This window comes from Styela clava, chromosome 3 (assembly GCF_964204865.1).
Source record: "Styela clava chromosome 3, kaStyClav1.hap1.2, whole genome shotgun sequence".
NCBI classification, from domain to species: domain Eukaryota; kingdom Metazoa; phylum Chordata; class Ascidiacea; order Stolidobranchia; family Styelidae; genus Styela; species Styela clava.
Window position 1 is genome coordinate 9,516,990 of NC_135252.1, and position 16,302 is coordinate 9,533,291.

Sequence of the window (16,302 nt, forward strand, 5' to 3'; positions counted from 1 at the left end):
TATGCAGTGTGGTAAAAATTCATCTTTTGGGATAAATTGAACTCAGAAAACAGGAATAGGACTGCGTAAAACACTTCGGAAAAAAGTGACATGAGATAATTCTGAAATAATGAATATTTATAAAATTTAATGCACAACTTTATGCCTACAAATATCGAATATGAGAATTATTTGTTTTCGTTTGTAGGAAGATAACTTACAAACTCGTATGATCAATGCTGGTCTTGCATATGGTTATGAATATCTTGGAAATACACCTCGTCTCGTCATTACTCCACTCACTGACAGATGCTACAGGTAAATTAATGATCTGCTTTATCATCACCAAAATTAATATGAAAATTTTTATCAAGTATTCATGCGAACCTTATCATCTCTGTATATGTCGAAGCACTGCTACAAAAATGTGTCACTTTTATACACTATTTCAAAGTAATTGAAATATGTTTTTTTAGAACACTCTTTGGAGCTCTTAATCTTTATCTGGGAGGAGCACCTGAGGGACCTGCAGGAACTGGAAAGACAGAAACAACGAAAGATTTGGCAAAGGCAATTGCAAAACAATGTGTCGTATTCAACTGTTCTGATGGTCTTGATTACATCGCTCTCGGTAAATTTTTCAAGGTGAGACACATGATAGAAAATAGAATTTACATTTGAGTCAAATTTTTACATTTGTGTCAAGTTTTTATCAGCACAATCACAACATAGAAAAGTATATATGTAATACTAGATATTAATTAATTTTTCATATGTAGGGTCTTGCATCCTGTGGTGCATGGTCTTGTTTTGATGAGTTTAACCGAATTGACTTGGAAGTGTTGTCTGTTGTTGCACAACAAATTATGACAATTCAACGTGGTATTATGTCTGGAAATGATCTTCTGCTTTTTGAAGGAACTGAAATTAAATTGGACCCAACCTGTGCTGTATTCATTACTATGAACCCAGGTTAGTTATCAGATTATGAACTTCACTACTGTTTTTTTTTATACTATTTATGTTAAAAAGAGATTTTCAATTAACTTAACTGGGTTCTCCATTGATTTTCAATTAAAGTTGAAGATTCTAAATGAACGAATGTGGGAACATTTCATTGTAAACTCTGGATGAATAAACTGGCACCATATATGCATAATACATGACATGCATTTATGTCTACTTTGATGTAAAATATTGAATTGGTTTATGTATAAAATGCGATTGTCCTGTTTACACAACATGAAAATTATTGCGGCTTCCTCCACCATTAAGTCCTCCAAGTCTGAAACAAATAACTGGCTAACTAATTCAATACCCGTTATGGACTGGTAACCGGACAAAAGGCCGTGGTTTGTCATATGATTATGCCCTGTTATTGTCTTTCCTTTTTTCGGGATGAATATGTAAATCCTATCCTATTTAGCACTCAGTCAAATATAATTTATACTTTTCAACAAAGTTTCAATTATTTTATTTTTTTTGTGTTCTTAAATTAGAATTTTCATGGGCCTTATTTGCTTATCTTCTGTGTGCTCTTAGGTTATGCTGGACGTTCTGAACTGCCCGATAATTTGAAGGCATTGTTCCGTCCAGTGGCTATGATGGTACCGGATTATGCACTCATTTCTGAAATTATGCTTTACAGGTAAAATTTTCTTCTTCTTGGCATATTACAAGTGTGTAAAGCACAATTCATTCTATTAAAATCTAGTAGTTGTTCAATCTAAGTGCTTCACAGTGCTGATATATCTGCATATATTATATTATAACTAAACTATAATTATTAATCAAGTTACTTGTAGATTTACTATGGGATGCTTATTGTCTTTCATATCAGCTGTGGTTTTGTTAATGCTCGACCACTTTCTGTTAAAATTGTGGCAACATATCGTCTGTGTTCTGAACAACTTTCATCACAACATCATTATGATTATGGAATGAGAGCTGTGAAATCTGTGTTAACGGCTGCCGCTAACTTGAAGGTATTATTTTTTTTATGGTAGTTTGTGCATATTTTGGTTGCAAGATGATGATCTGATGTGATGATATGTGGATATAGTGTTATGATTTTTGGATATGTTGGGAATATAATAAGATTTGGTGTGATGCAATGTGGATATGATGTGATACTATATTTATATGATGTGATGCTATGTGGATATTTTGTGATGCTATGCGGATATGATGTGACGATATCTGAATATTGTGTGATGCCATGTGGATATGATGTGATGGTTTTTGGATATGATGTGATGATATTTGGTTAGGATGTGATGCTATGTGGATTTGATGTGATGATTTTTGGATATGATGTTATGATATTTGGATATGGTGTGATTCTATGTGGATTTGATGTAATGATTTGTGAATATGTGTTGATGTGATGTAATGAAATGTGGATATTATGTCATGATATCTGGAAATGGTATAATAATATATGGAACACATGTGAATAAATGTGGATACAATGTGATTGTGTGTGGATATAATGTGATGATAAATATCATAATATATTTTAGAAAGTTACCTAAGAGATCCATGTTCTCATTGAATGATTTCTGTTGTTGTTTCAGTTGAAATATCCAGAGGAAAATGAAGACATTCTGATGCTTCGCTCCATCATTGACGTCAACCTTCCTAAATTTCTTGCTCATGATCTTCCCTTGTTTAGTGGTATTACATCTGATTTGTTCCCAGGTGTTAGACTACCTAAACCAGATTATGGTGACTTGCTTGAAGCGATCAAAAACCAATGTGATAAGATGAATCTGCAGGTAATGTTATGTCTTGATGGGCAGGATATAAATAAGTCGTTATTGTTTAGTTATTTGCAATACCATTTTGTTGACCAACAAGCTGATCTCCTTATTAAGGCTGTGATAAAATCTATATTATATATATTATTTGAAATCTATATAAACTTTTCTGTTTTGTTAAATTCATTTTACTGCTTTTATTGTGCTGTGCTTTAGGGTAAGATTGAAGAAAATGTTTTACTTTGAACACAAGACGAATGATATAACACAGATGCTATATACAATATATAATATTATTGGAAAGTTGCCCTAACTTATGGTTATTTAGTGGAATAGACATGCTTTGTTGTTATGTTCTTTTTTCATTCAGTTGCAGATAAATCAATCATTGCTGTAAGCTGGCTAACATTTGAAGTGTGATCATTAAAATAGGCAAATTAACAGCTGAATGTACAGTATGCAACAACCACAAAATTGAATAAACAAGAATATAGAATTTAAATTACAGTTATATCAGGAATCTCGTCATGTTGTACAGCAAGATAGGACATAGAAATCTTGTGGACCCAAAAAAAGAATGAATAAATGTTGATTTATTTGCATAAAAATATTAAGCATTGGAAACTTTTAATGGTCCAGCTTTGAAATGAGCTCTGACCACCTATCTATATTCATAAACAATGTTGTTGAAACATTTGCTAGGTTTCTTCATTACTGTGCGCAGTGTTACATGTTGCCTTTCTTTTCACAAAAAAAAATATAAAATGACATTTTAACAGTTTGTTCATCCTGACGACGTTGATGAAAATGCATCACCGGACGAGGTGACGTTTTGTGTGAACAAAAGAACGGTTTTTGTGGCATCTAGAAATCATTTTCCTATAATAAAATTTATCAACCTAAGAATTGTACTTTTTCAAACTTGGATGATTGACAAACTGAGTGATCCAAGCTTGATTGAGAAGATTCTTAGGATAATAAATTTTAGTCTTTCATGCTTTGCAGTGTTGTGTAATTAATGACCATGTCAATAAAAACACTAATTGCTTCAGAAATCTTAAGCAAAGTGTTTTTGCTGTGGATTCATTTTGTTGTGGCCTTAATTTGATGTGTTTTGTAAATCATTCCATGAAACAGATCTGTTTTGCTGCTTCTGTAGTGTGGTATTTATATTTTTCTGCATAGTTCAAAATAAAATATCTTAATTTTCAGCAGATTTCGAAGCTGATATTGTCCTACAGTACAGTACTGCATAGATAGATAGCCCTGTCATTCATGCTTTTCTGCACATGATTTATTAGGCTTGCATCTTTGCCAACATTCTCTCTTTATAACGTAACAACATGTACATCATTGTTCCTCTATGTACAATCATAAAAGCTTACTAAGAAATCATATTTGAAACCACAGAGTCACTTGTGGAAGCCATATTGAAATATGAAACTCAAACTTGGTGATATATGCTTTTCATACGCTAAAGTTCTATCGCTGCTATTGATGATTGCTTTTATTTTAGCAATCGTGTTATCTTCTGCCATTTTTTTTTTTCTGTGCAGTCTCAATTTGGATTGATGACAGATACTACTATCCTACTATTTGTAATAAGGAAATTCAGATTAGGTTTTCTGCACCATACTAAACAACAAGAATATACTCGCATTCACACTCTTTATTACAATGCACAAACATGCGATTTCCAATTCTGAGGTCATTTATCAGGTTTGCTCATACTCAACCTGCAACTCCACATTAGATTGTGGTATACCATATGATTAAACCATATCATTAGATTTCCATTAGCTGAAAGTGGAAAATTTTTTTCAAAATCGATGGATGAGCTGTATATGTTCATAGCTGCGTGCAGAGTAAAGAGAGTGCCTGCACAGTAAAGAGTCGATGAAGATCATACCTAAAATTGGTCTGAAAATTTTTTAAAGTTTCTGATGCTTTGAAAAGCTAATAGACAAAAGATGAAGGCAATGTGTAAACAGAGCCCAACTGCTTTACAACTTGAGTTTTTTTTCATTTCTTCTGTGACAAATTACACTTCTCCTATTTTCTTATTTATTTAATCAACAGTGGGAACCAGGTACATGTGATCCTGACACACCTGGAGTTCGTGTTGATTCTGTTTATGACAACGATTGGGTAAAACTTGCTCGCTAGCTGCCTGATGGCATGCTCAGCATGGCATGTTATATAACCAAACAAAAACAATTTATCATTTCAAGACGTATCTATAAAACATGCTCGATGAGGTTTAATTTTAGACACTTGCTAGAAATGGTATAACACATTGGTTTACACTAGTATTCACTTTATTATGAATGCATGTATACTTTCTAAACCTTGCATATGCATTAAATTCTTTTTATAATGGAAAAAGGAGAGAAAAATATTCAGACACCAATATCTCTAATAGATATGATTTATTTTTTGGAAACACCAAGTCAAATGGTGGTAATGATTCAATAATTTAAGTTGTCCATTATTTCTAATGTATATAGTATAATAGGTATGATTGTATTATATTTAACTCCAACTATTTAATAAGCACATATATTCACTTCACTTCAATTCATGTTCAATAATTTTTTTTGGAATTAATTTGTTTCTATTACATAGTGTAATAACTAATAATATTTTCATTTTTTAAATTGGCTGTATAATCAAGTTATATTCTCTATCCAAAATTGATAGATTTAGTCCTGTCAGCTGGACTGGGTATAAGGTAAACTAGATTGACTATCTTAAGTAGATGCAACCCAATATATGCAATAATGTAGGTTTATCGTTTTATGGTTGATAAAAATTTCAAATCTTTTTTAATTAGTAAATGTCTCATTCGAATAATTTCTAATTTAAGGCATACCATTTCTTTATTTTCTTCTGTAATATGCATAATGTAGTGGCTTTGCTTGAAATAATGTTTTTTTTACTGCATGATACTCTTTGCATGTAATGCTTTGAATGTATAATTGGTTTTGTTTTATTTGTTATTATACTTGCTTCATATGTTTATTGAAATTGAATTTTATTCCAAACATGATCCAAGAAATTAAAATTACATTTTCGAAAATTGCAGATGACAGATTTCTTCACTCAAAAGATTTTGCAAATATTTGAGATGATGATTGTACGACACGGTTTCATGATTGTCGGAGAACCTTTTGGTGGAAAAACCAGTGCTTATCGTATTTTGTCTGGAGCATTGGCAGAAATTCATGAAAAAGTAAGTTCATCTATCTCTATGTGTAACTAACTATCTGTTTCCTGAAAGGTATTTGTAAGTGAAAATTTACTTGAAACAAGGTCATACACAGATCCATAACCGATTATGGAATTATTATAGCTTTCCATAATTGAACCCATAATTGACCCTCACGTCACGCTACAGTCCTGTTAACATTACCATATTGTTCAATTTCATAATTTGGTTTAAATGCCTTTATAATTTTCTTTTATTTATGGCATTCGCATTGCTTGGGGGCACATTGCTTGGGTCAACTGTGTACGGTATTTGAAATAAAAGTACTGAAAGATGAAAGATACTTAGCTATCACAGAGGCATTGCTGGTTGGAGCATTGTGCTTAGCCTTCAGTAGGTGTAGGATATTACTGATTTTCGAAATATTGTCATTGCTATGGTGATTTTATACAGGGACTTATGGATGAAAACAAAGTTCAGATCACTGTAATCAATCCTAAAGCTGTTACAATGGGACAACTGTATGGTTCTTTTGATCCAATTTCTCATGAATGGTCTGATGGTATTCTTGCTGTCTCGTACAGACAGTTTGCTTCATCACAGGTATTTTAAACATGGTTCCCCTTGTATGCAGTTTAGTATAACAGGATAATTATATATTATATGTACCATGTCTGTTATTTACAGTGAGAACTAAACAGAGATTTTATTACATTTTTTTGAGAGATTGATAACTGATTTATTGCTTGAGAATGGTGCATGAATAGCATGAATAAAACAGTGCCTGAACTTGTAATAGTAGCTAATGAACAAGATGAAAATTATAGCTTTCCGTAATCAATTGTTGTAATAAAAATCTTTTTGATAAATCTTAATGCTATAAATCTGAATATCTATGCAATTCACTGAAATTCTTTTAAAATAAGATTCAATACATCCATTTATATTGTTAGAAATGTAATTTTTGTGGAAAACAAAATAATATTAGGAAAATCAAATTGCTTGAGAGATCAGTTTATCATCTTTCAACTCTCTATAATATAATGTAATTTTATTCTATTTTCGATGTTTTCAATATCTTTATCATATTTATATTTAGACGCCTGATCGCAAATGGTTGTTATTTGATGGACCAGTCGACGCCATTTGGATTGAGAACATGAACACAGTACTTGATGATAACAAAAAATTATGTCTGATGTCTGGTGAAATTATTCAGATGTCACCTCAGATGAGTCTTATGTTCGAACCTATGGATCTGGAAGTCGCTTCACCAGCTACTGTAAGTAAATAGTTAATAAATATAGTTGTGTCCTTGAAACCTTAAAATGTTTTAAAATTGCAAAGGGAATTTATTGATACTATATATTGTTTCGCCCTCACAGATGTAATGAATGAAGTAAAAATACTTAAAAAATTACTGAATAAAAAATAACAATGTATTGAGAACTAACTTTATAACAAAATTAAAATTGTAAAGGGACTTTATGGACACCCTGTACTTCTAGTATTTCTTCCCAGTGCTTTGCTCTATGTCTGTAGATAGAGCATGGTTGCAGTGCAGAAAAAATATTTTTGATTTTTTTAGGTATCTCGGTGTGGTATGATCTACATGGAACCTCACATGCTAGGATGGAGACCATTGATGTTGTCCTGGTTGAATACTTTACCTGAAGGCATCACTGATGCTCACAAGCAAATGATTACTGAACTTTTTGACAGAATGATCAAACCGGTGTTGCAATGGCTTAGGAAAGGTTCTGTCAGGGTAAGTAAGCGATTTGTTTATATATATATACCTTTCCCAAAGATTCCATTTGTCATTGGAAGTGCATGCTTTCTAAATATTAAGTTAACATTGTTTCTCTGAATTGAAATCATAATTTTTTTTCAAATTTACACAATTTTATATGAAAATTGTGGGCAGTTATTGATAGAATTGAGTGAAAATTTTGATGGAACTACATCTCAAAAATGAGTTTTTAATTTTGATAAAAAACATACACAACTTTTCTGCTGATTTATAGTCCATAACTTTATCTTCTGCTTCAAATAGTTTCATTGCTGGCTTACAAATGTGGAAAGTTGAAAATTGAAAGAGAAAATCTGAAATAACAATTTTGACTCAAAAAAAATGAACCACACAATTCAACTTGTGATTCTTGATTCTAGTTCGAATGAAATTTGATTACTGTATTTCAGGAACTTTCACCCACAACTAACACAAATCTTGCTGTTTCTCTGATGAGAATGATGCAAGCTCATTTTGATGAATTTAAAGATCCTGCAAAGTTAAAGAACAGAGATGAAAAAGAACAAAGTTCTATTATTGAGGTAAACAAGGTTACAGAATAGCATACGTTAACACATTTAGAATGATTAACTGATCCCATGCCTTTATAGACTACTTGATAGATTTGAAAATTGTATTCAGCACTAGAACAGTGTTTTTCAAACTTGGGGGGTATTTATTGTTTTCGGGGAGGAAATACAAAATGTTACTTTGTATTCGGTGTGTTTTTTTAGTTCAATAGTAAAACATATTTAGGGATGCGTTATAAACTATAAAAAAGTCAAAGTGCGCGTTGCGAGTTAACAAGAGCTTTTGAGGATCCTTTTACAATTAAAAATATAGCAAACAGAGTTTTTATGCATAGTGATGGAGAAATAAAGAGATTCAAATGAGGTGAAGCGGGGAATATATCAAAAAAGTTTGGAATCTGCTGCCACTGATCATGCTCGGAATATTTATTTTATGTAATCAATATGGACCTATACTGCAGGAACTTGAACTTGTTTTTTTTTCAGGGAATTTTTCTCTTTTCATTCATCTGGTCACTTGGCAGCAGTACTGACAGTGACGGTCGCGAAAAGTTTGATTACCTTCTTCGTGAAATTATGGATGGTCCTTTATCTGAAGAAACTAGAAAACAATATCACATTATTGATCCTGTCCCACCCCCGAGTAAATCATTCACTGTGCCAATACCTCGCACAGAAGATGTTTACAGTTGGAGATTCGTTATGGAAGGAAATGGAAGGTTAGAAATTATTTAATTTTGTATGTAAAGAAATATCATTTAACATGTTTTCCTTAGTATATCTAATCTTCCATTTAGTAGGCCTATATCTAATTAGGATTACATTAGGGCAGCTAATTGGTATCAATTCAATTATAACAAACAGTTTTTGTTCATTTGCTATCTCTTATGTGAGATCTACAATTTCCTCTTTATATATAGATTTTTGCTTTCGAAATCGTTTGTTGCTCTTGTGATTTCTGTCATTTTTTATACAACGCTCATCCATTACTTTTGCCTTGAACGAGGCCCCATACAAGCAAGCATCCACTGATATCTAACGATATGTTGAGAACCCAATTGGACATTGGAATGTAACTTGAGATTTGTAACATGTGATACCAACGCAGTTCACTGCTTTGACTGCCAGGCCATCGTATCATTATCTTGAAAATTCTAATATTTACCATTATTCTATTTTGCCACACAAAGGTATACTTATTTAACAATATCGGGATATGATTTTCTACATGGCATGGGAGAAAATGAATGGCTAGCTGGGCAATATTATGACGAGTGGTTATATGGGCAATATTCTTAAAATTGATTTTCGATTTACCAATCTCTCTTTTCTTGCTTTTTCGTTTTACTTGAAGATGGGAAAAATGGACAGATACTATCAAAGATGCTCCACCGCTTCCAAAAGATATTGCTTTCAATGAAATTGTCATTCCAACTAAAGATACTGTCAGATATACTGCATTGGTTAATACACTGACTACACATCAGATTCCAGTATTGTTGGTTGGCCCGACGGGAACTGGTAAATCGGTCTATGTCAATGTGAGTACAAACAGTTTGATTCCATTGTATTGTTCTTCCAGGAATTCCTGTGGCTAATATTTGGCTCAGACAAAAGGTTCCACAAAAGCTCTATTGATAACATTTTGGCAGGATGCAAAACAATATTTGACGTGCTCCTCGATTTTGGTGGGAAATGAACTGTTGTAAATATCACACACGGCCACTAATGCTCTGAGACATAATCTTATCCTTGTGGCATTGCAAGTAGATTCCAGTGTCATGTGACTTCAAGTCATTATCGTTAAGAAAATACTTGGTGGAAAATTCTTCAAAGGCGAAAATGAACTTTAATTATATGGACCTAAGCTGTTTAGGTCAAAACGTTTAAGAAAATTTTGTGAACAACCCTTGTGCAAATGAATTTCAATTACTAGAATTCACGATAAAAAAATAGTATACAAATGACTGTTTGCAGTAGATTAATTTATGAGAGATCGTGTGATTTATTTTGTTATTTATAACGAACAAAATATTAATTTTAGAATTACTTGATGAATGATCTTGACAAAGAAATATTCAAACCTTCTGTCATCAACTTTTCTGCGCAAACAACTGCAAAACAAACTCAAGATATTATCATGTCTAAACTTGATAAAAGACGTAAAGGAGTTTATGGGCCTCCAATGGGAAAGAAAACTGTGAGTTTGGATTTCAACATTTTTCCACAAATGTTCCTGAAGCCTGTTTATTTGATACAATCAAATACATATTTATTTTTGATAACTTGATATCTTTGATAAAATAAATAATTAGGTAAATTTTTCTTCAATTTATGATAAAAAATGTCAGAGCAGTTTTTTCAAAAATAAAAATATAGACCGTAGATCATGCTCATAAAGTAATAGAGTCTTGAAGATGTTTTATTGGATTATTATCCTCTTCAGCAGTGCTTATCAACCTTTTTCCTATCACAGCCTACTTTCACAAAGAGTTTTACTTTCAGGAGACTTTAGCTTTCTGTCATGATGTGCCATAGATTAGTATCCTTTTGACGTATCTACTATCATTCTTTATTCGAAGGGATATATGTACTAATATTGTTGAAGTAATTAGTCGTTGAATAAGGATTTGAAATCTATGTGCTTCCATGATATGCCATAAACATGATATTACATGGAGACATTTCTTTAGGTTATTTTCGTTGATGACATTAACATGCCGATGAGAGAGACATATGGTGCACAACCTCCTATTGAACTTCTCAGACAATGGCTGGATCATTGGAATTGGTAAGCTATAACAGTACTATTTAAACTTATTTTATCACGACCAACTTGGCACGTCCAAACTTGACAACACCTTTAATGAAACCGATGTACCTGCATATTCTTGCACAAAATATCAAATCTTGGCACCATTTCGGAGATGGTGGGTCACCCTACTGGTTCCAAATTTGACCAATATTCTGTTTTAATATAAGTTAGTGTGGAAAAGAGCCCGTTCGCAACCCACCGCCCAGTTTGAAAAGCGCTGCCACATAATATACCTAAATTATTGGGGTTATTTTCTTGTATACTGGTGTTTGAATATTAATGTTTTTTTTATCTTAAAAGGTATGACCTGAAGGATTGTACAATGATAAAGCTCATTGATATCCAACTTATGGCTGCAATGGGACCCCCAGGTATGATATCATAATATTATTTTAAGGTGTGTGTGTGTGATATGTATTTATGGGGCCCCAATCATAAAATGTATTTTGGCTAATCCATTGCTACTCAAGGAAAAACGCAAAGATTCATGACACAAACAAAAACACAGTCTACAACGATAGCAGAGCACTGATTTAATGTGTTATCGTATTTTACGAACCTTACAGAGAGCGCACTGGGTTATACGGTGCATCGGTTGTAAATTGCTTAGAATGGGGTTTTGTCCATATGGCTATATGACGCAACAGTTTTCAAGGAGTATTGGATTATCGTATAAGGTCATTAAACAAAAAAAATTACAATACTTTTTTATGAATATTGTATTTTATTCAAAGAAAATCTGAAATGGCCTTTTTTTAATAAATAATAGTACCGGTACTGACCAGTACTACCTGATCCATACTTGAAACGCACCTTATAAACCTTTTAATAGGTACGATAGATTTTTTGAAATAAAGATTTAAAGTGGGCCTAAATGGTTTGTAAAATACGTTTCCTCAGTTCATTTTTACAACAACTTAGTTTACTTCGAACTTGGAAAATTTTGCATTCGATCATCATTAACTTGTCTCATCGTGGATTTACCCATTTCAGTTTACATTTATACTCCCACACCTTGTATGCTATCAAGATTACTCTTCAATTCCTCATTAGAATAAAGTGACTAAATATAAATGAATACAAACTTATTCATTAAATTATTTATTATGTTGTTCTTGTTGTTGGTATTTTCTTTCTTGTTGTTATGAAAAAATCGCCTTTTTTTCTGATTGCTGTTTCTCTTTGAAAAGTGCGGCGGTTCCACGTTTGCGTTCATTGCTATCTGGTGCTCAGGCGACATCAGTAAGACAATGGTACTGACAGTCTGCTGTAAAATAAAATACCGGCACCACTTCGTTTTGGCTTTCGTGTCCATATATTCTAGCATTTTTCTCTTGTCTTTGTAGGTGGTGGCAGAAATCCCATTACTCCTCGATTCCTTCGTCATTTCAACACAATTACAATCAATGTATTTGATGACAATGCAATGTCTACAATCTTTTCTCGTATCTTGGATTGGCATTTCACAATCAGGTAACCTAGCTATCAATTGTTTCAACAACCCTTCTCGTAGAAAGCAATTTTTTTACATTTCTGGGGATTGTATTTTTTTAAGAAATTAGCTCAAGGTTAGAGTTAGGTGCGATTTCAATATCTATATTTGGCGCATAGATAAATGAGTTAGAGCAGGGGTGTGCAACCTGATCTGGCAAGCCATTTTGTGTGGTCTCTGTCAACACTCAGATTTTCCCCCAGCAAGCATAAAATCTTAATCTGACAGTTTGTTTAAAAACACGCTCACATGGGTAAAATACATAATATTTTTTTGCTCTTGTCACTGCATCAAACATTCTTGTTTACAACATTATATTGTGATATTGTGGTTGCTTGGCGCATTGTGTACAGGCAAAAACTAAATTTTTTATGTGGCCCAGCTAGATGTCTGAAGTTGGTTATATGGCCCGCCGTCATAAAATGTTGCACACTCTTGAGTTAAAGGGTTTGGTAAACACAATGGTGAACAATATTTCAAGCAGAATGTGAAAGTATATATATGTGGAAATATATAATATATTCTCAGCTCTTATCAGCAAAGAGTCTATGATTTGCCATATAATTTTCTTTGACTCCTAATTAATCAATATTGTTATTGTGTAGAAATCTTTGGACAAAATTGTTTTTACTATTCCCAGAATCTTTATATTCATTTGACAAATTTATCCACCACTTTCTAATCTAACTTTTGTAGACATCCATTTGGACCTGAATTCAAGAAACTGACGCCACAAATTGTCAACGGAACTCTGGCTGTATTTCATTCAGCTACTAAGAATCTTCTACCAACACCAGCAAAATCTCATTATTTGTTCAATCTTCGTGACTTCAGTCGTGTTGTCGCTGGTGTCTGTTTGTCTGTTCCTCAGTCTGCAATTGATACAAATGTCATCAATAGACTTTGGGTGCATGAGGTGAGTTTGGTTTTATTTGTAAACAAACACACATTTAGAACAAACAAATGTAGCTCATAATGTGAACCACGGTAGGTTTACTCTTAGTCTACTCAGGAATCAAAAAGTTGCGGTTATTCGAAACCACAACCCTGCTGGTTTTTGAAAAAATGTTTTCATTTAAAAACATTTCAAATAGCCTGCTATTTTATTACAGGAATTGGAAAACCTCTGACTTTCATATCATTGTATTGTGCATTACCCTAAATTATGAATTTCTAATGATTATTTTTCTGTAATTTACACACCTTTACATTGGTGCGATTTCTGTGTAAACAGCCAATCACAAATAAAAAGTTGAAGACTTTTAAATTAGCAGAATATTTCAATGATGGCATATTCTACTTACTAATTTTTTACACAGTTTTACAGACAAACCACATCATTTACTTATCCTCACATCTTTTGGGATCTAAGCTTTTAACCATGTTTAATTTCACTTATATAGGTGATGAGAGTGTATTATGATCGTCTTGTGGATGACAGTGATAGATCATGGCTTTTCAATTTCCTTCGTGATGTCATGAAAGACAAGTTTGAAACTGAGTTTGATGACGTATTCAAACATTTGGATTACAATAACGATGGAAAGGTAAATTTTTATTTTGTTCCAGATATATTGCGATAATTGTAATAATGCATATATTGGATTCTTTTCGGCACTTACTCTTCCCATACTATTTCCATATATACCAGTAATGATAAATTTACATTAGAGGCTTTTGTTACGGAATGGTTATTCTTTGTTAAATATATCTGTTTTTAACTTTAATCACATGAGATAAGCCTGGGTTTATTTAATGAAAAAGCAGAATATTGTTGTACATTCTGAGTTATTTAAGCTATCTTCAATCTTACTTAGGCATCCTTGCTTCATATGCATATGCTTTAGCGTAAAAGCATAGAAGACGGACAAGTGGTTTGCCTCGCAAAATTGTTGAAAATTTGTGTTTATGTTTGTGTTTTTAATTGGATTTGAAATTAAAAGTTTTCAAACATTCAAAATATTTTTTGTTCTATTACAGGCCTTTGGATTGTACATTGATTTAATAATTTTTCCTAGGTTGAGGAAGATGATCTTCGCAGTCTTATGTTCTGTGATTTTACACCTAAAAATGAAGACAAATTATACATGGAAGTCGATAATGTCGACAAACTTCGTGAAGTTGCTGAAGGACATCTTGAAGAATTCAACAATTTAAGCAAGAAACCAATGAATCTTGTCCTCTTCAGGTATCAAATTTGAAAGTTTTAAACCAACTGAATTTTTTCATAAATATATATAAACACATTAGGATTTCTGTAGTTTTTATGTAGTTTGTTTTCTTCCAAAGCTTGACTAAAAATTAAAAAAACAAGATTTTTCACATTTTTTTTTATATTTAGATTTGCCATTGAGCATGTTTGTCGTATCTCTCGTATTATCAAACAACCTCGCAGTCATGCACTGCTTGTTGGTGTTGGTGGATCCGGCAGACAATCTCTCACCAGACTTGCTTCACATATGGCAGACTTTGAACTGTTCCAGGTATAAAGTATTAGTTTTAAAGTATTATTTATCATTTACAATGAATTCGACTGCATTTAGCAATGTTTTATTTTTTATTTTTGTGAGGCTCCAAACAATGCTCCAGACAAGCAAATACTGTTACACGAGGACATATCATTTTTGCCTGGTACAGTCTGGTATCTGTAATTCTTGCCTTCCATTTTTTCTCTCATTTTTGTTAGGTTGAAATTTCTAAAGGCTACACATCTACTGAATGGCGTGAAGATTTGAAAGTAATTCTAAGAAAATCTACTGAATCAGAACAGAATGGAGTTTTCCTTTTCACTGATACTCAGATTAAAGAAGAGAGTTTCTTGGAAGATGTCAACAATTTGCTGAATGCTGGAGAGGTAGCTTTTGTTCGATAATTTCAAATTGACGGTAAACATGAAATATTGTCAGTGTCTTGAGAATGTCGTGTCCCACTTGTCCCAAGGAAAAGTGGGACATGTGACCCAAGTGGGACAATTGAAACATGTGAGACACAATATTTTTAAGATACCCTAATATTGTTTTGATTTGAGCGCAGATTTTGAATTATTATAATAACAGATATTTTTTACAAAGCTCTATTTCTTGCTTTCTATTCCTGCCAATCCTGCCAATTTAATTTTTGATTCCTCAAATTTTCATATTTTATTAAAATTGTCACCAAAAATGGGTAATTGAATGACAGCTTTTTTTTTTATACTTTACACTACTATGTTTATGTAGTACTTCTTGTACTTGCTTGGTAGCTATGCATTGCTTCTTATCTGATAGGATAGAATTTATATAATTATCTTTGATAAGAAGAAAGCGATTAGACGGGTCAATCATATAGCGTACCACACATCTCACTCTGCTATATTTCATCCCTATAATGTTCTTTGTTTGTGTTCTTATCATGTTGCCCCACTCTCTCTAGAATAAATATAAATGAACGTCTTATCAGAAAATCTTTCTGAGATTTATACTTTTTATGAATCAAGTCATGACGCTCTGTTTTGTTACCTAGGTTCCAAATTTGTTTGCCATCGATGAAAAACAAGAAATCATCGACAAAATGAGACAACTCGACAGACAACGAGATAAATCAAAGCAAACGGATGGATCTTCAAATGCGTTATTCAGTTATTTCATTGGTAATATACACAATTCTGCATTTGATTTTTTATTCAGTTCACCAAATTGGTGAAATCCATGTGTTTCATTCACGGTTTTCAGTAAAATCATATCAAGGA

The 16,302-nt window shown here is 32.6% G+C and overlaps 1 protein-coding gene across 2 annotated transcripts in view; it reads left to right on the top strand.

Annotated features, from left to right (window-relative positions):
* Nucleotides 1-16,302, top strand: part of LOC120341942 (dynein axonemal heavy chain 7-like) — a 56,639-nt gene that overhangs the window by 16,884 nt on the left and 23,453 nt on the right. The window contains exons 27-50 of one of the 2 annotated variants that reach the window (XM_078110604.1): nucleotides 188-297; nucleotides 456-624; nucleotides 759-951; nucleotides 1,522-1,627; nucleotides 1,820-1,964; nucleotides 2,556-2,756; nucleotides 3,518-3,562; nucleotides 5,824-5,970; nucleotides 6,400-6,549; nucleotides 7,046-7,228; nucleotides 7,535-7,714; nucleotides 8,149-8,280; nucleotides 8,755-8,987; nucleotides 9,623-9,809; nucleotides 10,313-10,468; nucleotides 10,962-11,059; nucleotides 11,384-11,454; nucleotides 12,430-12,556; nucleotides 13,272-13,491; nucleotides 13,979-14,122; nucleotides 14,594-14,763; nucleotides 14,917-15,058; nucleotides 15,262-15,429; nucleotides 16,077-16,203. In XM_078110604.1, the coding sequence (XP_077966730.1) occupies nucleotides 188-297; nucleotides 456-624; nucleotides 759-951; nucleotides 1,522-1,627; nucleotides 1,820-1,964; nucleotides 2,556-2,756; nucleotides 3,518-3,562; nucleotides 5,824-5,970; nucleotides 6,400-6,549; nucleotides 7,046-7,228; nucleotides 7,535-7,714; nucleotides 8,149-8,280; nucleotides 8,755-8,987; nucleotides 9,623-9,809; nucleotides 10,313-10,468; nucleotides 10,962-11,059; nucleotides 11,384-11,454; nucleotides 12,430-12,556; nucleotides 13,272-13,491; nucleotides 13,979-14,122; nucleotides 14,594-14,763; nucleotides 14,917-15,058; nucleotides 15,262-15,429; nucleotides 16,077-16,203 (3,604 nt within the window). The remainder of the gene's footprint in view (nucleotides 1-187; nucleotides 298-455; nucleotides 625-758; nucleotides 952-1,521; nucleotides 1,628-1,819; nucleotides 1,965-2,555; nucleotides 2,757-3,517; nucleotides 3,563-5,823; nucleotides 5,971-6,399; nucleotides 6,550-7,045; nucleotides 7,229-7,534; nucleotides 7,715-8,148; nucleotides 8,281-8,754; nucleotides 8,988-9,622; nucleotides 9,810-10,312; nucleotides 10,469-10,961; nucleotides 11,060-11,383; nucleotides 11,455-12,429; nucleotides 12,557-13,271; nucleotides 13,492-13,978; nucleotides 14,123-14,593; nucleotides 14,764-14,916; nucleotides 15,059-15,261; nucleotides 15,430-16,076; nucleotides 16,204-16,302) is intronic. The other variant, XM_039410549.2, reaches the window with a different exon arrangement.